We start from the raw sequence: 24333 nt of genomic DNA on the forward strand, positions 1-24333 counted from the left end.
TTATATTAATTGTTATGAATGACTTCCTGACAGGTTAGATACTAAATGATTATAACGTTGCCATAAATAGGCTTTGACGTAATCAGAAAAATTGGAAGTCAATAATATCCATTAAAGGTCGTCAATATGAAGATAATACATTGGGAGAAGGCAGATGTTGTTTATTCTGAATATATTTTAGTTTTCATTTATTTCAACGTTGAAGTAATTGAATGAAACAACTGTTCTTATTTCAATAGCTAACTTGTCCTACCACAAATGAATATTCTGTTATTTATATTAGTGACAGCACAGCCATTAATTTAAAAGAAACTGGGAACTTCTTTCAAAAACGGTACTTTAGGTTAAACTTTACCAAAGACGATCAATTTCCATTGCTGGGGGTGAAAGCAGGAGGAAACCCTCACTCCAGGGGATAGCATGACATTTTGCTGGGGCTTTCAGCAACTAAGGAAAGCAGCTTAATCACCCCCCACCCCTCCCTCCCCAAGAGCTACTGGTGCCATCTCAGTCCATTGTCTACCACTTTGGCAGTGCCCCTGCCACACTCTCAGTTGTGGCTGACTCTACTTGAGAATGCTACAGTGAGAGAGGCAGGAGTAAATTGATGAAGAGTTATTTAGACTTGAAATGTTAGTTTGCTCTCTCTCTCCATGGATGTTGCCCGACCTGCTGTGATCTCCAGCAATTTTTGTTTTGAGTGAGAGAGGCAGGTCTCAATGGGTCTTGGAGAGAGCAGGGACTAATCTGTTAGTAGTGTCTTGGCTGCAAGGCTGACAAATATTATGAGGGCATGGAGTAGAAGGGATTCTCACTTGCAATCCCAGGAATCTGCTGGAGACCATCTGGGTTTACCTGCCAGTTTTCCCATGCCTCATTAGATCCTCTTGACTTGGTGAAGTGTTAGTGTGGGTGAGAAGAGGCTCTTAATTGGACATTTAATTTTTAAATTCCAGGTGGACACATACTGCTGAACTTCCTGCCACTGGCAATATGCCTGTCTCCAAAGGCCTGGGAAATCGCAGCCATTTGTGTCTGAGTGAGAGACAGATAACAACAAAAATCTGTAAACAACTGGGCTGTAGCAGTATCTTGGTTAACTTTAGATATTTTAATAGATGCTAAATTAGTGCCAGAGGTCCATCAGGATAAATGTTTGAAGCAGGTGTTCAATTTGACTATTTTCTGTTCCGAAATTGAAAGACACCCCGATATAGAGGAACTTGGTGATACAGTCATAGACTTCATTGCCAACAATTTGGAAAGTCTAACCTCAATCAATACTAGTCCTTCCTGATGCACTGTGATAATGGATTGCAAATAATTGCAAAACAGAAAATTACAAAGAAAGAACTTCCGTGAATAGATTTTAGAATTAGCTGAAATGGCTCAGCTGGGGGACAGTGTTCAACCCTGGGTTTCAGTTCAACATATCGGGGGAAGGGAATGAGATAAAATTCAACACCTCTGGAAAATGCAGAGAGTTCGTGATATGAAATCAAACTTCGTTAACTTATTGTGTCCATCACAGGCAACATGTCAAGTTTGTGATGTCTTTTAATTAACATGATTGCAACAATTAGTAAAAGATTGTGGGAGGCTAACTCTAGTTAAAACCAGCCTGTCACTTAAAGCCAGCCCAAAATGGGTAGTGCGTTGTGGCTGGAAAATATGCTAAAGTCACTGTAGAATTCACTCTGATATGGGGAAAAAACGTCATCATTACACCACAAATGGGAGAAAGTTGGCTCTAAGATTTTCAAGTGCTACGCTTGAGACCTTGGTCGAAGAAACATGCCTTATCTATATTGTTCCTTGCTTTGTTAATCACTAAATGAATTATAGACATCACACTGGGCTGCATCAGGATGTCATCATGGCTCTTAGCTACTGGATATGTCATTCTTTGATTGCCTAATTGTCTACCATATCAGAGTAGGAATTTGTCATGCTAAGAAAGAACAGACTTGCATTTATGAAGCATCTTTATCACATGTCGCAGAACCTTTGAACACACGTCACATGCAATCAATTATATTTGAATTGCAATCATTTTTGTTTAATGAATAAACACTGAAAATTGATTTTCACATAGTAAGATTCTACAAACAGCAATGCATGTCTGACTTGTTCAGCTGTTTTGACATTTTTGCTCCTTTACCTCGAGTTGAGTTTTTTTTTTACTTTTCTTCAATAAAACACTGTTGAGTGACCCAAAGATAAGCACTTGAACCCTAACTGAGTGCAATGAGGTAACTACCACACAGTGTTAAATGTAATCACTGTTGCTGGAAATCCAACAGTCCATTGCTGCTCCATCCTTGAGATTTTTGCTTTTCTGTAATCCCAAAACCTCAACATTTTCATCAACAGAACAAAAATGAATTGTTTAGAGATGGAGCACATGGAATATGCGCAAAATGTAGTAACGGCCAATATGAATGAATTTCAGTTATCCTTTTCATTAAAGTTATTGGTACAGAAAATTGATCAATGTAGGCAATTCAATTTCACATCATTGTCAGGAGTTAAAATTACCCTGCATATGCTTGAGTGTGCAATTTCTCAATGTCATATAAGCATCATAAATGGACAAACTATTGCCGTGTTTAAGTTCAAATCTTATTCCATTCTATGTGCCTGACTATACTTCAGAGATACAGCAAATATAGTTAAAATGAGAACCAGATGTAACAAACTTTGAATATAATTAATCAATTAATCAAGTTGAGTGAATTAAAATATTATTTTCTTACCTTTCTCTTTCGAAGTTTTATGATACTATCTGCAGGATTGTAGTTATTTGTACATTCCTGTAAATTTAATATTTGTGGGCTCTGCTTTGAAATGTTCAGATTAGTATTTGTTGTATCAGAATAATTTTCAGTTTTTCCCACATCTACACTGAATTCCTCCAGAAATGTTTGATCCAAACCTTCCTCTGAGCACATCGGAGATGCTGTTTTACAATTCACAGGGGTAGCCTCGGAAGCCGTTTGTACATCACCATTTGTGACAAGACGTCCAGCCTTATTCACAGTAACATCCCCATCACATTCATTTCTCAGCATGTCATGTTTCCTACGCTGCTGTGCAATTACTGCTGTATGGAGAAGATCCTCTGTTGGAATAATCACATCCGGATTCCCATCCATGTTTCTCGTTGGATTTAATTCCTCAGAAGATTCCAGATGTTCAAACTCACGTGTTTTCTCATTATCTTTTGTCTCTTCATCAGGGACTGAATCATAATCAGGGTCATTTTCTATTCCAAAGTTCTCAGATGTATTCTTGGTCACTTGCTCAATCTTTGCTAATAGTGACTTTTCAATAAGTGCTCCTTCATTCCCTGAGGCCTGCTGTTCTTCTGCGACATAATCTTCCACACAACTGAGATCTGAGTTTTCATCTGATACATGGACTAGAGTCTCTGTACTTGCTTCTAATGACAGAATGTACTCATCACTTTCAAGATTATCATTTTCATCCACTTCTCTTCTGTGCTCACACAGTTGCTTTGCTTGAAGGGCAGACAGATCAGAGTTATGGCAAGATTCTGGTAAAGAAACACTGGAAAATCTTTTCTTCTTGTCTGTTTGTGATATTTCATTGCTTTCCATGCTTAGTTTTAGATTAAGAGCCACAAGCCCATGACAACAGACTGCACCAGAATCAACAAAATCAAATGAAAAGCCAGGCCAATTGGTCACATGATCTTCCCAGCTTCTTTTCTTATTAGCTAAAGACATGTCATCACAATCCAGTTACTGATTTTTCCAGACATACATCAGAGAGAGCGAGAGACACAGAGAGAGAGAAAAACACTCTCAGGAAGAGCCGTTGACTTTCTCCATGATAAAGAACACTTGGCATTTTCTGTTCATCAAAGCCATGTTAGCACAATCTGGGACACAAAGAAGAGAATAGTTTCAAAGGTTTTGACAAAAATGCAAGTGCTCAGAGAAAAGTCATTTTATTCTGCGCCAACATCTTTTCTATCACAGCAACATTAGAAACATTGCTTTTTTAAAAAACTTACATATGAATCACTGGAACATGTGCTGACATTTAATTATTCAAAAGTATGGAGCAAACATTATTTGGAACTATTTAATGAAAAGGCTTTATGTGTTTTCATGGACAGAAATATACATGAACATTGCTGTGAACAATACAGTTTACATTTTTTAGAAATATAGTCATTTATTTTTATTGAGGAATCTCCAATACAGAAGTCATCTAAAGTGCAAGCAACTAACTTTTAATCCAATCGTGGTCAGAAATAGGGTTTTGACCCTAATCAAATTATTCAGGCCAGTACAATTTTCGGTCACAAAGTCACATTCCTTGAGAACTGCAATTGTATTTCTTGAGTTATTCTGTTCTGAGCACATTATTAAATCATGACCCTGGTTGGAAATATAATTTCAATGCTATACATTTGAAGGAAAGTTTTAAGGAAGAACCAATCATATCTGTAAAACTCAGCTGGTATTTTTTTTTTAAATCTAGTAGAAAAAACTTTGAAATAAAAGTTGGCATGTATGAGATGGTTACTTTTAGGGAGCAGCATCAGCCAAAAGGCAAATGTCAACAACAGCTGTCTGACTTTAGAAAGTTGCAGCTGAACACAAACTGGGAAATAAAGTTTTACAGTGATATAAGAATCTAGGCCTTTCAAACATTAGGCCAGGACTTTTAGAAGGGTGAGGTTTCTCTTCTGCTATCTGAGAAGTCAATGAAAACAAAATCATAATGGTTACCGGCTGTCCAACATTGATGATTGGCCGGAGGTGTGACAGACCTGGGAGGAAGACCCATCTCAGACAGCTGCCAGCCAAACCCAAGAACCCAGCACCAGGTAAATGTGCCTCAGGAAAGAAAGGGAGGAACGACCCAAGAGGTGGGGGGAATCGAGCAGAGATGGATGGTGTTGTTGATGAAGGCATTGCAACAGAGTCATAGAATCGTACAGCATGGAAGCAGATCCTGCGGTCCAAATAATCCATGTTCCCAAACCAAAATAGTCCCACTTTCCTGCATTTGGCCCATATCCCTCCAATACTTTCCTAATTGGAGGTGCTTCCCTGTAAATGCTGGCCCCTGGTGATGAGAAGCCATTTCTTCCAGCTCTGCTTCAGCTTATTCTCTGAACTTTTCGTCCTCTTCTTTTCTCACTGCAGTCTCCCTCCAGCTCCTTATTATCATCATCATCTGCTCACTGCCTACTCCTCATTATTCAGCTATTCAAGATGGCGGCATCAGCATGGTACGCCCGTCTGCTCCAGGCCAGCCACTTTCTTTTCTTTTCCTTTGTCTCTCCTTCTCATCTTTTGCTACTTACCCTCTGGAGGTCTGGAGAGACTGGCAGCAGTGGGAAGTGTGGCAGCGACCATGGGTCCTGAGTGGTGTTGGCTGGAGGTCTGGCGTAGGGAAGCAGCTGTGGGCCTGAGGCCAACGTGGTTAGAGTGAGCTGTCGTGTCGGTGACGGAGATGCCCCGGCACCTGCAGTATCGAGAACAGGAAACCTGAGGTTTCCCAGACAGCTGGCCAAAGCAAAGGAGACTGAGCCCTTGGAGAGAATATACTTTAGAAGGACTGTTGAACTTTTACTTTTATTCCTTTATTTTTCCACTGAATACTACAAAAGACTGTAATGTTAATATATGTAGAAAAATAAAGTGAAAAGTTAAGTATAAAGGTCATGCTTTTCTTTCAATTTTGTTTCTCTATGTTACTACTTGCACCTAGGTTTTGTGTCTAGCTACCTTTATACCTAAGATGGCGCAGTGTGTGGCGAGACTGTATACTTTTCTCTGTAATCCTGTACTTCTGTACTTGAGTTAAATGTGACAATAAAGCTTAAAGCTATTCGTGCACTTATCCAAATGTCTTTTAAATGTTGTAACTGTACCTGCATCCATCGCTTTCTCTGGTGTAAAAAGGTTACCCCCTTGTCTTTTTTTAAATCTTTCTCCTCTCACCTTAAACATATGCCCACTAGTTTTGAACTCCCCCACCCTAGGGAAAAGATATTTACTGTTCACCTTATCTATGCTCTCATGATTTTATAAACCTCCATAAGGTCACCTGTCAATCTCCTATGCTCCAGTAAAAAATGTCCCAGCTTATATTTATAATGCAAGCTTTCCATTCCTGCAACATTCTGGTAAATCATTTCTGAACTCTCTTCAATTTAATAATATCCTTCCGATAACAGGGAGACCAGAACTGGACGCAGCATTCCAGAAGAGACCTCACCAACATCCTGTCCAACCTCAACATGACATCCCAACTTCTATACTTAATGGTCTGAGCAATGAAGGCAAGCATGCTAGACACCTTCTTCACTACCCTGTCTACATATGATGCAAATTTAAAAAAATTATGTACCTGAACTCCTAGGTGCCTTTGCTCTACAACACTATCCAGGGCCTTATCATTAATTGTATAAGTCCTGCCCTTGTTTGTTTTACTAACATGCAAAATCTTGCATTATCCAAATTAAACTCCATCTGCCACTCCTCAGCCCATTGACCCAATTGATCAAGGTCTTTTTATAATCTTTGATAACTTTTTTTACTGTCCTCTATACCACCAATTTTAGTGTCTTCTGCAAACTTATTAATCATGTCTCCAAAATTTTCATTCACATCATTTATATAAAAGACAGACAAAAGAGAGAGAGAACCATATGAGGTCATATCTAGTAGGAAGGAAGAGTGGTTGATGTAGAAAGGAGACTGGATACGCATGTGCCTCTCTTTCATACTCAAGGCCTGAGCAGGGTTACTATCAGGGTTACTCCGCTCTCCCCAAACTCCTGACATAAGGTGGGGTAGGGCATAGTTCTTAAATAGTAACTATTTAAGTGACACTGGCCTTGATAATGCCTTGATTTGGTTATTTTAGTGACAGAGTCAAAAAGTGTGGCACTGGAAAAGCACAGCAGATTAGGCAGCATGCTCCTCGGATGCTGCCTGACCTGCAGTGCTTTTCCAGGACCACACTTTTCAACTCTGACCCTCCAGCATCTGCAGTCCTCATTTTCTGCTATTTTAGTGGCAGGGATTGTAACAGGTGACTGACAACATTATTATTTATTATAGACATGAAAACTTTCATGATTGCTTGAAGAATATTTTCATCATAATGAATACAACAATTATTATTTTGTTCCCCAAAGTTTGGTGTGTTTATTATATTAGAAACAGAGGTGATGTGGAGGCAATGGCCTAGTAGTATTATCACTGGACTATTAATCCAGAGACCAAACTAATGTTTTGGGGACCTGCGTTTGAATTCCACTGAAGCAGGTGGTGGAATTTGAATTCAATAAAAATCCAGAATTAAGAGTCTAATGATGACCATAAATTGCTGACTATTGGAAAAGGCTATCTGGTTCACTAATGTCCTTCAGGGAAGGAAACTTCCATCCATTCCTGGTCAGGCCTACATGTGACTCCAGACCCACCGCAATGTGATTGACTTTTAACTGCCCTCTGGGCAATTAAGGATGGGTAATAAATGCTGCCCAGCCAGCCTGGTCCTTATCCATGAATGAAAAACACTAAGTTGAAGTTGCTATTTTATCTTAACAACACACAGAAAGGAGGGGGAGGCGAGAGATCCTGCCTGATAAAATTCCTCAATTTACTGGAGGGAGCAACAAGCTTGACCAGTGGGAAGCCCCTTATAGCGTTGCGCAACTTCAACTTTTAAAAAGCATTTGGTGAAATTCCACAGCAAAAGGTTCGGGACTCTCCAGAATCTGCTCATATTCTACACAGCACAAGTCAACAGTATATGAAATACTCTCTGCTTGCTTGGTTAAGCTGAATTCCAGTTACCCTCAAGAAATGGGACACTATCTAGAATTAAGAAACTAATTGACTGATATCCTACCACCATTTGAAGCATTCACTTCCTTCACCTCTGCTGCATGCTAGTAACAGAGTGTGCCATCTGTAAGATGCACTGCAACATTTTTTGGAGCTTATCACTGTCATTTGTACGACTGACACATGACTCCACAAGCAGGTGCTGTAATCCCAGCTTTGAAAGAGCAGGTGAGGCTCGAATGGACAGAGGATACCCTCAAGGCTTCACTGGCAAAGCACGACATTCCCACAGTCACCTTTGAATCACTGGACCAAGACCGTCTAAAGTGGAGAAGGCGAACCCAGGAAGGCGTCAAGCACGTTGAGACTTGCCAGAAGGAAAAAAATGGAAGCCAAAGACAGAAACAGGAACATGCTGCCAGATCAATGCCCCAGCCACTGCTTCCCATGACCACCACCTGCCCAGAGTGTAACAGATTCGAAAAGGGTAGCGCTAGAAAAAGCACAGCAGTTCAGGCAGCATCCGAGGAGCAGGAGAGTCTGATGACGGGCTTATGGTTGAAATATCGATTCTCCTGCTCCTCAGATGCTGCCTGACCTGCTGTGCTTTTCCAGCACCACACCTTTTGACTCTGACATCTGCAGCATCTGCAGTCATCACTTCCTTCAAGTGTAACAGAGCCTGCGGTAGCTGTATCGATCTGTACAGTCATCTACCGACTCACTCTAAGAATGGAAGAGAGTCATCCTCATCTGTGAGGGACGGCCAATGATGATGCACTGCAGCAACTCACCAGGGCGCTTCAAACAGCACCTTCCAACCAAAGACCTTGACCATCTCGAGGGTCAAAGGCAATAAGTGTATAAAAGCAACATAACATGCAAGCTCCCCTTTGAGTGACATGTCGTGCCAAATTATAGCGATATTGCCATTCCTTCATTGTGACTGACACAAAGTAAACTTTTTGAATTACACAATATCAGTCATCAAAGCCAATTGAATATTGAACTGCATTGTCAGAAGAAGAAAATGCAAGTCAAATAAAAAGTCATGCTTAAACTGGACAGTACTCCGGCAGGCTATACTTTGCATACTGCATCTGGTCCTGGTCTTCAAGATACTGGAGGTAGTGCAGAGGAACGACAAAGTTGCTCTGTAACGCTCGGCTCTCAGTTTCACAAGCAAACTGGAGAGACATGGGCTTTTCAGCCTGGGACGCAGACCTCTGACAGCCATCTCATAGAAAGATGTCAGGCGTTTATGGCAATTGAACCATATAATACTTTATAGATGCATAAATTTAAATGTTATAAGAATACCTGGAGTCACAACATAAAATCAAAGTAAGCATCATAGATGCAAGAACATTTTGAGAGATTGTCCATTGAATGTAGGAATACGTTCATGCAAGACTATACCAAATATATAGCAGAGATGTTTAACATAAATAAACATTCTTTTGAGAGCTCAGGACATGCCAGCACTTCCTTACAAGCAAGCTCCTTGGCTGATATGCATCATTACAAGCTATGCATATCAGAATGCTGTTAAAAGTTTATCATTTGAAGACAGAATGACAGAAGTATAAAATACTAATCTAAGCAGACATTCTTATTAAATGAAGCTCAACACAACTTGACCAGTATTGTACAGACTCCTGAACAGTGTTAGATGGACTCTTGGCCAGCATTGTACAGAACATTGCATTGATTCTTGCTTCCTATTCACGGGACTGTCATTTCAAAGTGTTGGAATGTATGAGAAATGCAAGCAATCCTGTGGAACCTGAATCACTGGAAAAGAAATGCCAAAGCTATACAGATCACAAACATATGAATTCCATAAGGATTATTCAAGCTTTTGTTCAATCAGCCAGCACAATTTGCATTATGGCCTTTTTTTCACAAAGAGGAGGGCCGTGTTGATTGCAATGATTTATGGAGGCTTTTATTAATTTGGCATTCTTGCTTGTGAAAGAATTGATTTTGCTTGCCTCATAAAACTTATTGAAACACCATTTTTGGAGATCTATCTTCAAGTTAAACTTTTTGTTGCCGTGGTGATTTTCTAATGCACATTGAGTCTGTTAACAAAATGTTCCTGTTACTTTTTGTGCTCGTAACCTCCCAAAGCACAATATACATGACATAAAGCAATATGAGAGTGTAAATATTAAAATCAAAATTTGTTCCATTATAAGCAATTGCATAAAAGTAAAAGACAGATAAGCAGATAAGTAAATCTATATACTGCAACATACCAAGTGAAATATTTTGTTGTTATTAAACATGATGACTGCCATAAATTGAACTAATTATGGCCTTATTAAATAAATAAAAAAAATCACTGGAATGTTTACCCTTGAAATCTTTCAGCATGAAACAATTTTAGGCTGGATGAATTATTGCTTTTTTGATAACATGTATGACGTACACTTATCCAGTAAGTGAGATAGTATTGTGTTTTAAGTCCTCAATTTAACTGAAGTACAAATTCATTGATGCAATTAAGTTTTAGAAAAATTACATGCGTAGATGTCATTTGGGAGCAGAAGCTAAAGTGCATTTTGCTATGTTTCTATTCATGCTTACATCATAAGACCATAGGACATAGGAGCAGAGATTAGGCCATTCAGCCCATCAAATCTGATCTACCATTAAGTCATAGTTAGAGTCAAAAAAAACTGCAGATCCTGTATCCAAGGTTGGCAAGCAGGAGGCTGGAAGAGCACAGCAAGCCAGGCAGCATCAGGAGATGGAGAATCAGAAGTTTCAAGTGTAACCCTTGTTCAGGGCGTCTTCAGGTCATGAAGAAGGGTTACACTTGAAACATTGACTTCTCCACCTCCTGAACCTGCCTGGCTTGCTGCCTTCTGCTTTTCTAATGCCATTAATCTTGGCTGATAATTTTCTCAACCTCATTCTCCCGCTTTCTCTCCATAACCTCTGATCCCCTTGCAGGGCTACCACAGCCTGATGAAGGGCTTAAGCCTGAAATGTTAACTCTCCTGCTCCTTGGATGCTGCCTGACCTGCTGTGCTTTTCCAGTGCCACACTTTTTGACTCTGATCTCCAGCATCTGCAGTCCTCACTTTCTCCTCCACAGCCTTCATTAGCAAGGAATTCCATAGATTCACCACTCTCTGGCTGAAGAAGTTTCTCCTAATGTCCATTCTAAAAGGTCTTCCCTTTACTCTAAGGCTCTGCCCTCAGGTCCTATTCTTTCCTACCAATGAAAACATTTTCCCAACATCTACTCAGTCCAGGCCATTTAGTATTCTGTATGTTTCAATTAGATTCCCCCATCATCCTTCAAAACTCCATTGAGTATAAACCCAGAGTCCTCAAACGTTCCACATATGTTAAGCTTTTCATTTCTGGGACCATTCTCGTGAACCTCCTCTGAACACATCCAGGGTGAGTATATCCTTCCTGAGATAAGGGGCCCAAAACTGCGCACAGTACTCCAAATGTAGCCTGAGCAGAGCCGTATAGAGCCTCAGAAGTACATCTCTGATTTTATATTTAAGTCCTCTCAAAATAAATGCCATCATTGCATTTGTGTTCTTATCTACTGACTCAACCTGCAAACTTACCTTGATTGAATCTTGGACTTGAACTGTCAAATCTCTACACTTCCAACTTCTGAATTTTCTCCCCACTTAGAAAATAATCCATATCTTTATTCTTCCTACCAAAGTGCATGACCTCACACTTTCCTGCATTGTTCCACTGAAGTTTAATGCCAAAGGGAGATCAACCATTTTCTCACAGGTCAGAAGGAATATCAAATCGAAAGTCTCCATTGGCTGCTCCCAAATTCCATTTGGTAATCCAGACAGAACAACACTGATTTGGGACTGGGAGCTATGTTGCTGGTTGGACTCATTCTAAATATGGCTATAAGACAGCAGGGAAGAGGAAGTAAAATTGCATTGTGGGTTTAAGGAAAAAAAGAAGCCAGTGTGCATAGTTTCAGAAACCACTACTGGTTCTCAACAACGCTTTTATAAGTTGAACAAAATGATTTGCTACAGACCTTTTCAGAATAATCTGAGCAGTAAATTGCTTAAATATTCATTACTTTAATCAAAATAAATTTTTCTTCAAGATTCTGTTACTGTCAACTGGAGCAAGTTGAATTCTAACTCAAACTGCAATTTTTCTTTTTGTTACTGATACTTGCTCAATCCCGAAAGGCATTTCGCAGAAGGGGCCTGCACAAACTGGGATCTGGCATTTAGGATAGAATTTGAGAGAGTATTCTTTTGGTTGGGGGGGGAGAAGTGCTTTAAATATTTGTCTGCTCTGTGGAATTTCTGGAATATTGTTCTCTTCAAAATTAATCACAAACCAGAGGCTACCTTTCAATAAATGATTTGTCTTCTTCGGAGATCAGTATTTTTCTTAATTTATTGAAGCTACATTGGGAAGTGACATCTCCTCATAGTTACCTTAGCCAAACAGTAGTACAAGCAGCAGTGACCCTGTCTGAAAGTGGTAATACAGTTCACACATATGAAGAATGGCTATTTGGGTACTGATACTTGTGCGTAGACATTTCTCAGGAAGATGGCCTGCTAGACAGGATGGGAAAGAAAAGGAAAGAACTCACACTTGTTCTAATAAGCAGTTAAGGTAGTAGAGAACCAATACTTTGTCTACTTATTATCCTGTATGTAAGAACTGTCACCAGTCATTCTTCAGGAGACTGAGACCATGATCAGATATACCTAATTAGAACAGAAATATAGCACTCATTGACCACGGGCTGCAGGCTTCATAGGACAGGATACAGTCAGGAGGTCTGACAACAAGCAAATTGAAAGGAAGGCAGAGGTATAGAAATATACCATTATCTGCAATAAAACAGAAGCCATAATACATTCACAGATGTGGGATTCTAATAGATCTAAATTACTTAACATTTACTTTACATAGTTTTTTTTGTGGGAGTATTTGAACACATGTTATCGCTTTGCCTCTAGCAAACATCTAATGGTTGATCAGTTCATATGTATGATTAAAGACAGGATAGAATTGTTTAGGGTACTTAAGTCTTGCAGTTCTGAAAATACTTTGCAGTTTTTGACCTACTCGTATTTCTTTTGTTACAACAACATAAACAATCATAGAAAATTTGAAGAAAACCTTTCTCCAGCACTTAAGAATGTGTGTCGTATTAAACCGTCAAACATCAAAAGCAGGGTTCTAAAAAAAAACCCGCAGGTCTTCACTTCAAGTGTCATATGCAGTACAACTTGAATGTTACATCATGAAGATGGTACATTTGTATAAAACATTTAACTAAGGTCTGATAGCTCAAGTGGACATTAAAGATCCTATGGCACAATTTAAAGAAATGCCGGTCAACAGAGTTCTTGTAGTAGTCATCCTCTAACTGTTTTTAATAGTATTCAAATACAGTTTTTAATCTCATGGACTACCTTATCCTGCATTGTACCATTACCACCAACAGGTGGTACTGGGGTATGCCAGGAGCAGTATCAGTACCACGCATCCCAAAGAAATGAGGTGCCAACCTGCTAAAGTGACAAAGTAGCATGTCAAACAATGGAAGGAGCATGCGACAGATAGAACTCAGCGAATGCACATCAATGGAGAAAACTTAAGCTGTGCATTCCTACCACAGCTGTGAATAGCGGTGGACAATGTGTCAATTAACATAAGGAGAAGGTTTCACAAATCTCCCCATCTCCAATGATGGGGGAGCCCAGCACATCACTTCAAAAGCCAAGGTGGGAATTATTTACAAGTGGATAATCTATCTTGGCTCCCCCTGAGGTCTATAGCATCAGAGATACCAATCGACAACTCACTCAATTCACTCCAAGGTATATCAACAAATGGATGAAAGCAATAGATACTGCAGAGGCAAAGGCAATGGGCCCGGTCATCATTTCGGTAATTCTGACAACAGCATGGAAGTCTTGTGCTTCAAAACTGGCAGTACTCCAAAACAAGCTGTTCCAGTGTGAAACAACACTGGCATTTACCTGGCAAAGTGAAAAATTTCCCAGGTGTGTCCTGTCCATAAAAAAAGCAGGATTCTGCCACCTGCAATGCTACCAGTCCCCTCTCAAAATGTCTGCCAAGTATTGAAAGGGATTGTCACCAGTGCTCTCAAGTGGCAAGTCACATTCAGAACCTACAGGCTTGTGCTGACAAGTGACATGCAACATTCCCACAACAAGTTTTGAGAAGATTTGTAGCTCAGGTTGAGGTTTTTGATGTAGGCTTCCTCGCTGAGCTGGAAGGTTCTTTTCCTGACGTTTTGTCATCCTACTAGGTAACATCTTCAGTGAGCCTCAGGCAAAGCACTGCTGAAAATTCCTGCTTTCTATTTATATGTTTGGGTTTCTTTGGGTTGATGATGTAATTTCCTGTGGTGATTTAATTTCCTGTGATGAAGTCACTTCCTGTTCCTTTACTCAGGGGGTGGTAGATGAGGTCTAACTCGATGTGTTTGTTGATAGAGTTCCAGTTGGAATGCCATGCCTCTAGGAATTCTTGTGCGTGTCTTTGTTTGGCTTGTCCTAGTTTGGATGTATTGTCCCAGTCGAAGTGGTGTCCTTCCTCATCCGTAAATGAGGTTATTAGTGAGAGAGGGTCATGTCTTTTTGTGGCGAGTTGGTGTTCATGTATCCTGGTGGCTAGTTTTCTGCCTTAGAATTATAATGCTCTTCCTTCACTGTTTGTTGATTGAAATCCTGGATTTCCCTTGTGAACAGCATTGTAGGTGGACCTAGATCAAATGGATGCCGCGGTTCAACAAGGTGTCTCATCATCATGTTATCAAAGGCAATTAGGCAACACAAATCTGGGTGGGAGGGTGAGTTGTGAGGGGTGTGCAGAGATACTTTGACAAGTTGAAGGAGTCAGATAAAACATGGCAGATGAAGTATAATGAGGATAAATGTGGTAGCAAAAACGGGAAGGCAGATTATTCCCTGAATGCTGATAGATTGGGAAATGGGGAGAAGCAATGATATCTGGGTGTCCTTGTACAACAGTCATTGAACATAAACATGTAGATGCAGCAGGTGATGAAAAAGACAATGTTAGGTTGGCCTTCATTGCAAGTGAATTCAAGTACAGGAGCGGAGATGTCTGGTTCCAATTATATAGGACTTTGGGTGAGAATGCACCTGGAGTATTATGTGCATTTTGATCTCCTTATCTGGGGAAAGATGTTCTGGCTATGGAAGAAATGCAGCAAAGATTTATCAGAGTGATTCCAGGGATGACTGGGCAGACATATGAAGAGATATTGGATTGATTAGGATTATATCTACTGGAAATTAGAAGAATGAGGGGTTATCTCACAGAAATCGATAAGATTCTAACAGGATGAGACAGGGTTCCCAATGACTGAGGAGTCAAAACTTTGAATGTTTGCAAGAAGGATTTAGAAATCGTTCTTAGGGTGAAACAGATCAAAGAGCATTGGAAGAAACCTGGAACAGAGTATTGAGTTGAATGATCAATTATGATCTTATTGAATGGTGCAACAGACTTGATAGTCTGACTGGCCTACTTTCTATGCTTGTTTTTATGTTTCTGAATTTAAATATGTGCAATGAATGTTGGCCTTATTAGCACTATCTGTATCCTATGAATGAATAGACATAATTACACCAAAAGCTAATTTGAACTGTAGTTATTTATAAATCAAATTTAAACTAATAGCATTTTATAGAAGTTCTGACAGCTAACAGCCAGGGAACTATAGACCGGTGAGCCTGACATCGGTGGTGGGCAAGTTGTTGGAGGGAATCCTGAGCGACAGGATTTACATGTATTTGGAAAGGCAAGGACTGATTAGGGATGGTCAACATGGCTTTGTGCGTGGGAAATCATGTCTCACAAACTTCATTGAGTATTTTGAAAAAATAACAAAGAGGACTGATGAGGGCAGAATGGTGGACATGATCTATATGGTCTTCAGTAAGGCTTTCGACAAGATTCCCCAGGGGAGACTGGTTAGCAAGGTTAGATCTTATGGAATACAGGGAGAACTAGCCATTTGGATACAGAACTGGCTCAAAAGTAGAAGACAGAACGTGGAGGATTGTTTTCAGACTGGCGGCCTGTGACCAGTGGAGTGCCACAAGGATCGGTGCTGGGTCCAATACTTTTCCTCATTTATATCAATGATTTGGTTATGAACATAGGAGGTATAGTTAGTAAGTTTGCAGGTGATACCAAAATTTGAGGTGTACTGGACAGCGAAGAAGATTACCTCAGATTACAACAGGATCTTGATCAGTTGGGCCAATGGGCTGAGGAGTGGCAGATGGAGTTTAATTTAGATAAATGCGAGGTGATGCATTTTTGGAAAGTAAATCTGAGCAGGACTTATATACTTAATCGTAAGGTCCTAGGGAGTGTTGCTGAACAAAGAGATTTGGAGTGCAGGTTCATAACTCTTTGAAAGTAGAGTCGCAGGTAGATAGGATAGTGAAGGTGGTGTTTGGTATGCTTTCCTTTGTTGGTCAGAGTATTGAGTACAGGAGTTGGGAGGTCATGTTGCGGCTGTACAGGACATTGGTTAGGCCACTTTTGGAATATCGCATGCAATTCTGGTCTCCTTCTTATTGGAATAATGTTATGAAACTTGAAATGGTTCAGAAAAGATTTAAGGATGTTGCCAGGGCTGGAGGATTTGAGCTATAGGGAGAGGCTGAATAGTTTGGGGCTGTTTTCCCTGGAGCGGAGGCTGAGGGGTAACCTTAAAGAAGTTTACAAAATCATGAGGGGCCTGGATAGGATGAATAGACAAAGTCTTTTCCCTGGGGTGGGGGAGTCTAGAACTAGAGGGCATAGGTTTAGGGTGAGTGGGGAAAAATATAAGAGAAACCTAAGGGGCAACCTTTTCACACAGAGGATGGTGCGTGTATGGAATGAGCTGCCAGAGGAAGTGGTGGAGGCTACTGTGTAAGATAAGGCTGCATGGTGTTAGAATAGGGTATTAGCATGGATAGAGGATTGGTTGACTGACAGGAAGCAAAGAGTGGGAATAAGTGAGTGCTATTCTAGCTGGCAATCAGTGACTAGTGGTGTGCCTTAGGGATCGGTGTTGGGATAGCAATTATTCACAATTTATATAGATGATTTGGACTTGGGGACCATATGTCATGTGTCAAAGTTTGCAGATGACACTAAGAGGAGTTGAAGAGCAAAGTGTGCAGAGGACTGTGAAACTTTGCAGAGGAATATAGATACACTGAGTGTTTGGGCAAAGCTCTGGCAGATGGAATACAATGTTAGTAAATGTGTAGTCATCCATTTTGGTAAGAGTAACAGCAAAATAGATTATTACTTGAATGGTTAAAAGTTGCAGCACGCTGCTATACAGAGAGACCTGGATGTCCTTGTGCACGAATCACAGAAGTTGGTCTGCAGGTATAACAGATAATTAAGAAGGCAAATGGAATTCTGACCTTCATTGCTGAAGGCATTGAGTTTAAAAGCAGAGAGGTATGTTGCAGTTGTACAGGGTGCTGGTGTGGCTACACCAGGAGTACTACATGCAGCTTTGGTCTCCTTACTTAAGAAAGGATATACTAGCACTGGAGGGGTTGCAGAGGAGGTTCACTAGGTCGATTCCTGATTTGAGGGTGTTGGTTTATGAGGAGAGGCTGAGTAAATTGGGATTATATTCATTGAAATTCAGAAGAATCAGGAGGGATCATATAGAAACATATAAAATTATGAAGAGAATTGGTAAAATAGAAATAAATAGGATGTTTCCACTAGTAGGTGAGACTAGGACAAAGGGCATGGCCTCAAAATCAGAGGAAGCAGGTTTAGAACTGAACTGAGAAGGAACTTCTTCATCCAGAGGGTTGTTAACCTATGGAATTCCTTGTCCAGGGAAGTAGTTGATGCTACTGCAGTAATTGGTTTTAAAACTAAGATAGATACTTTTTTGAAAAAAAACAAAGGAATTAAGGGATATGCTGAAAATGCAGGTGAGTGGAGCTGAGTCCATGAAAAGATTAGCTATGATCTTATTGAATGGTGGAGCAGGCTTGAAGGTCCGGATGACCTACTCCTGCTCCTAGTTCTTGTGTTCTTATGTTCTCAGGCATTGCTTAATTGGGAGCCATCGTAGGTCAGCGAGCAGTGACAGGTGAATTGGATCGATGTGAATTAGGACATGAACAGCAGAGGATTGAATGACCTCAAGTTTCTGGAGGGTGTGATGTTGGAAGCTGGCCAGGATAATGTAATACAATCATATTTGGAGGGAACAAATATATGAATGACGACAGCAGCATAATTCAAGCTATGGGAATGGTAGATTTGGGTGATGTTATGGAGATGGACAAAGACAGTTTTAGTAATGGTTTGGACCTGTGATAATTAACTCACTTTAGAATTAAATATGACATTGACATTGCCATTGCCAACAGTCTGGTTCAGAGTCAGGCCCTTGTCAGGGAGATAAACACATTTGGCAGCTGGGGAACAGAGTTTATGCTAAGTGAGAAGGCAATAAGAGAATTCAATCCCAGCCTGAAAGTGGGTTTTGAGGCATGGGTTTATGTAATAAAGCACATTTGTGTGGTGTGGCAACCCCATGAGATTCCTGCTTCTACCTGACGAACTTTGAGTGGGATAGCATTCTCACTCACTCAAACTTGTATGTTTGCTTTCTTTCTTCCTCATGGGGGTCTGTCATTCAAAACTGCAGAACATTCGAAGGGAGGTTTCTGTTGAGAGCTACCATCTTGCTTCTGTCAATCTTCCATTAAGTTGTCATCCCCATCCTCTAACCTCCATTTTGCTTTGTTAACATTGGCCCAGCATCCCTCATTGATCCGGGATTCCAGTGGGTGAATTGCCAGTGACTGTCTTTGAAGGTGTTCACGGCAGTGGAGAGCTGCTGGTTTTTGATTAATAGCACTCTGAAGGTAGAGGGTGGAAGGTGGACTATGGGTGGAATATCACCCTTGAGAGTCCTTAGTCTCAGAGAAGGTTTTCCACTGACCATTTAATTCAGCAGCCCTTCCTAGTGAAGGCGATGTAGAGCTCCCACCATTCTCCAGCCTACAAGCAAGGCACCCCTTTGACAATATTAATTCTGCCCAGTGGCTTCAGTCTTCCCAAAATTGAATTGGAGCAAATTATTGTTCATCTGGTCTTGATTGTCAGGCAAGCAATCGAGTAATTTCAGCACAGTGGAGGGAATGAAACAGATGGCAGGATGAATATTAAACAAGGCATAGAGGTTAGGAATGGATGGCTGCCAGGTCTACAATACTCTTACACTATCAGTGACCAGCTGTGGAAAGAGATCTTTTTGTTTGCAGACGTTCCAACAACCAAATAGAATCCCCTCAGCCGAGGTTTTGGCATGTTGTACCAACATAGAAAGACAGAAATAGAAACTAGGAGCAGAGAGAGGCCATTTGGCCCATTGAGCCTGAACTGCCATTCAATGTGGTCATGGTTAATCATCCAACTCATTACCCTGTCCCCAATTTCTCCTTATACCCTTTGATCCCACTAACCTTAAGAACTATATCCAACACCATCTTGAAAACATTCAATATTTTGGCTTCATCATTTTCACTGGCAGAGAATTCCACAGGCACATTACTCGGGTTGAAATAAATTTCTCCTCATCTCATTCCTAAATGGCCTACCCTCTATCCTTTGTCTGTGAATGCTGGTTTTAGACTCCCGGCTCATCAGGAGTATCTTGCATTTAACCTGTCCCGTCTTTAGTAGCATTTTATAGGTTTTTATGAGATAGAGTCACAGAGTCATAGAGATATACAGCACGGAAACAGATCCTTTGGTCTAACTTGTCCATGCCAACTAGATATCTCAAACCAATATAGTCCCACCTGACAGCACCTGGCCCATATTCCTCCAAACCCTTCCTATTCATATCTCCATCCAGATGCCTTTTAAATGTTGCAATTGTACTAGCCTCCACCACTTCCTCTGGCAGCTTATTCCATTGGCGTACCACCCTCTGCGTGAAAAAGTTGTCTCTTAGGTCTCTTTTATATCTTTCCCCTCTCACCCTAACCCTATGCCCTCTCGGTCTGGATTCCCCCACCCCAGGGAAGAGACTTTGTCTATTTATCCTATCTATGCTCCTCATGATTTTATAAACCTCTATAAGGTCACCTCCTTAGCCTCCAACACTCCAGGGAAAACAGTCCCAGCCTATCCAGCCTCTTCCTATACCTCAAATCCTCCAACCCTGGCAACATCCTCGTAAATCTTGTCTGAAGCCTTTCAAGTTTCACAACATCTTTCCAATAGAAAGGAGACCAGAATTGCACACAATATTCCAAAAGTGGCCTAACCAAAGTCCTGGATAGCTGCAACATGACTCCCAGCTCTGTACTCAATAGGCTGACCAATAAAGGAAAGCATACCAAATGTCTTCTTCACTATCCTATCTATCTGTGACTCCACTTTCAAGGAACTATGAACCTGCACTCCAAGGTCTCTTTGTTCGGCAACACTCCCTAGGACCATACCATTATGTGTATAAGTCCTGCTAAGATTTGCTTTCCCAAAATGCAGCACCTCGCATTTATCAAACTAAACTCCATCTGCCACTCCTCAGCCCATTGGTTCTTTTGATCAAGATCCTGTTGTAATCTGAGGTAATCTTCTTTGCTGACCACTACACCTCCAATTTAGGTGTCATCTGCAAACTTATTAACTATACCACTTATGCTCACATTTGTTCTAATTCTTCTAAACTCCAGCGAATATAGTCCAAATTGATTGAAGTACTCCTCATACATCAATGCTTCCACCCCAAGAATTAGTCTGGTAAACATTTACTGCATTCCCTTCAGAGCCAAATCAAGAGAGCAAAACTGTGCACAATACCCCAGACGTGCTCTAATCATGTCCATGTACATTTTGTAGGTTCTGTACTCAAATCCTTTTGCTGTGAAGGCCAACATAATATTTTCTGTCTTCATCACCTGCTACATCTGCATTCTTTTAGCAACTAGTATATAACAGCACTCAGGTTTCATTGTCCCTCCCCATTTCCCATCTATCACCATCCAGATGGTAATCTACCAACCTGTTTTTTGTTTCCGAAATGAAAACCTCACATTTATTCACATCTCTCTTTTGTACATTGACATGCCTTTTTTTTTTAAAACCAGTAGTAGGTTCTCCAAGATCTGATTTAATTACAAAGTCAAAAGAATTGAATTGACTCAATTTCTTTTATTTTAATTTCACTTTCCAATAACTGATAACCATTTGTTTTTCCTTTAATATTCATTGATTAGTCATTTCTTCTTTGCAGTTTCACATTTTCTCTCAAAGCCTAGAATCCTCCCATTATATGATGCTGCTCATTAACTTTCAGAAACTTCTAGCCACTCAATAAGTATTGCACATTATTTAACAACTGAGGTCCCTCGAGACTATTGTTTAGTCAAATGGAAACACAACATGAGACAATAACCACTTCCTGATAATTACGTGACCACAAGTGGAATTTAGTAAGCACCACAGGGGTCTCACCTATTGGTTAGAGAAGCAGTAAGTAACTCTTAGTGCTCTTCTCTGGGAACTTGATGCAATTACCAAGCACTTACCTTGACAGTGATGGGCTTACCACTTAATTAAGACACAAATGGGACAGGAATTCCACTATCAGGAGCTGCCAACAAGTCAGATACTGGCGGATCACCAGTACTGACATTACCCTGAGGCACAGTGGCCTCTGCCAGTGCATCTTACAGACCTGTAGGAAGGATTGCCTACAGATATCCGGAGGGTGAATGTAGACATGGGAGTGTCCAGCCAGCAAGGTTAATACAGGGGCTGGCAAGGACAGATTCTGGCATCTCACAGGGTCATTCTCCCCACTTCTAGATTCCTAACTTGAGCATTTGAACAAGGGAGGGACCCCGAATCTCTGCTGTGATAAGTTGCTGGAAAACCTGATTGGGTTTGCTGAGCGGCTGCTCAAACCGTATGCCGGTCCCTGTCCCAAGCTGGTTGATAGCTGAGGTCCTTAGCATGTACTTAATTGCCTGAATGAACTTGTGGGGGGATATATACGAGATCCATCTCCCCTGCCCAGTGCTTGATCAATGCTGGGAAGGAGTTGATTAGATGGTGGGATCCCAGTGAAACAGTGCCTGCCCTGACCCCTGTCTCTGAACTTAGGCATTAAATTCAGTCTCAGATCTAAAACTTATTGACCCTTCACGTAATATCTATTCATGTGCGCATTCCAACAGGGATTGATGAATAACATTCTGGAACAAGAATCCCAGGTCAATTTTCCACCTTCAGACCCAAGGTAAGTACTAGCCTCCAACATTACCCCAGCTGACATCGTAAATAGTAAGGACCGGGGACATGGATTTCATTCCACTTCGGGCAGAAAATCTACCAGATTGTAGTGAGCCAATGCTATGTTTTAATCATAACTGACAATGTTGAATTGTCCCCAGAGCATTTGGTTCGGCATACAAACACATGAACACACTCCAAAGAAAAGAACAATAAATAATAAACAAAATGCTTCACCTCCTAAAGGTCGTGGTCCTTTAACTAAATATTTCAGAAAAGCTAATTGCAGATATCGGCAAACTATCAATCTTAAAATAATCAATCTCATACAGGCTGAATTGTCTTTTAACTTTATGATTGAGCTGATTGATGTGGCAGAGAGATGAAGCTTTCGTTCTTAGATAATCCATTAGATTCACTGGGATACATAGACACAGATACAAAACTGATTTGCTACAGTTGAACTGCAGTAAGAATTGCTGAAAGCACCCCTTGTGAAATCATATACTTTAGCAAATGTCAGCAGCTCGCAAAACCGACAATTCGAGAAAAAAAACTGTAGTTTCATTGAGAAGTACAGAGCAGAGTAAATGTGACATTGCAGGCAGGTATCAATATCTATTGAGATGTGGACATTTTATTGTAACAGACAATGCCACTTTTTTAAAAACTTCTATAACTAGAAAATATGTCTAGTTTTGTAGAGAAACATGCCACGAGGCTGCTTTTATTTATGTGGTAGAATGATGGCATTTAGAATTGTAAACAGAAGTTCCTTATAGCTTTTGAACGGGTTACGGGTGCAATCTGAACATCTCAAGCTGTGCTTGCTAACTTCTGTCCGATTGATTTTAGTAAGTGATCTTTTCCCCCCCGGTGAATCTCTTCACTGTACAGTATTGTATAGTTCCAGTCCATTCAATAAAATACATTTCACTGTCAACCTCTTTAACGTCTAGGGCTGTAACAGATTTCTACTTCAAGAGTTACTGCATAGCAGAAATTATAGTAAGAGCTTACCCACATTACACACATCCAAATAAGTAACTGACAGCATTATATTCCACAAACTGATCGTAATCCTGGTGCAGAAGTTTTAAAGTTTTCTCTTGTTTGACTTTCTGAGATCAATGACCTATTCCAAGCAGTTTTGTCAGTGTATGACACTGAAAGCACACATACTGTAGCAGGAATGAGACTAAACTGAACCGAATCCTGTCGTTATTCCCAGCGTCTCCTGTCTCCAAAATTCAGACGAAACTAATGTTTTGTGAAGGGGCCCAATGACCAGGCCCAGACTGGCTGGAAACTATTTCCTGCCTCGAAGAAGTATATACATGTGCAAGTGAGTGAATGCATGAGAAAAAAGACGTAAGCCAGTAAAAGAATACAAAAGGGGAAGATAACGTAATGGCAAAATCCATAATGATTAAACTTATTGTGCACAGCTATTTGATTAAGATTTGTTTTTATTCTAAGCAGTTATAAAGGAGTGAATAATGTGTAAAATTCACCTCAGATTCAAACATTTGATTAAAAATAAAAACTGACTTTATCTTATCATGATAGTTGTGACATTTATTTATTTAATTAACATATTTGTTTAATTTTGAGTACAACAGAGGATAACATGCCTTATTACCTTTCCTGAGAATCCTCCAGAGCAATAGATAACCACCAACAATGTAAATTCGCAAGGGCAAACTCCATCTTGAGGATATTAGAATTGTGCTGACATAAAACACGCAGCAACAGAGCTTTCCAGTTTGACAGAGTGCCTGAATTGGATCACTATGACTGCCCACAGCTTATGTATCCAGATTTATGAAAAGACTTTCTCAAACCATCATCTGTTTATCTTTTTTCCCCATTTTTGACTCCCTTGAACAACTTCCTCTCTGTTTCTCCAAGCGACTTGCAGGCTGGGAACTTAGTGCACCATTTGGTATTGATTAAAAACAGACAAGTACCTTTGTAAAAGCCAGAACTGAGCGATTGCGGATCACAGGTTTTTTTTTTACTCTAATTAGCATGTGGTTCAGTAGCTGTGTGTAACTAAATAAGCACACTACCATTACATATCATATAAAAGGACACAACATGCACTTCCTAACATAAACTATTAGTTTTACATGCATACTATTCATAGTTTTGTTACTGTGATCATGGC

General features: G+C 40.3%; 1 protein-coding gene across 3 annotated transcripts in view; it reads right to left on the reverse strand.

The window, feature by feature from the left end:
- dlc1 (DLC1 Rho GTPase activating protein) overlaps window positions 1–23949 on the reverse strand; it is a 480352-nt gene extending 456403 nt beyond the window's left edge. The window contains exons 1-2 of one of the 3 annotated variants that reach the window (XM_087988376.1): window positions 23806–23949; window positions 2757–3904 (exon numbers count right to left, since the gene is read on the reverse strand). In XM_087988376.1, the coding sequence (XP_087844502.1) occupies window positions 2757–3749 (993 nt within the window). In that variant the 5' untranslated portion in view covers window positions 3750–3904; window positions 23806–23949. Of the gene's footprint in view, window positions 1–2756; window positions 3905–23183; window positions 23355–23805 lie in introns of those variants that run through there. The other 2 variants (XM_087988381.1, XM_087988374.1) reach the window with 2 other exon arrangements.
- Between the last annotated feature and the right edge of the window lie 384 nt (window positions 23950–24333).

Source organism: Chiloscyllium plagiosum, unplaced genomic scaffold (genome assembly GCF_037043375.1).
Source record: "Chiloscyllium plagiosum isolate Xiang-an unplaced genomic scaffold, Cpla_swu_hap1 HiC_scaffold_1, whole genome shotgun sequence".
Taxonomy (NCBI): domain Eukaryota; kingdom Metazoa; phylum Chordata; class Chondrichthyes; order Orectolobiformes; family Hemiscylliidae; genus Chiloscyllium; species Chiloscyllium plagiosum.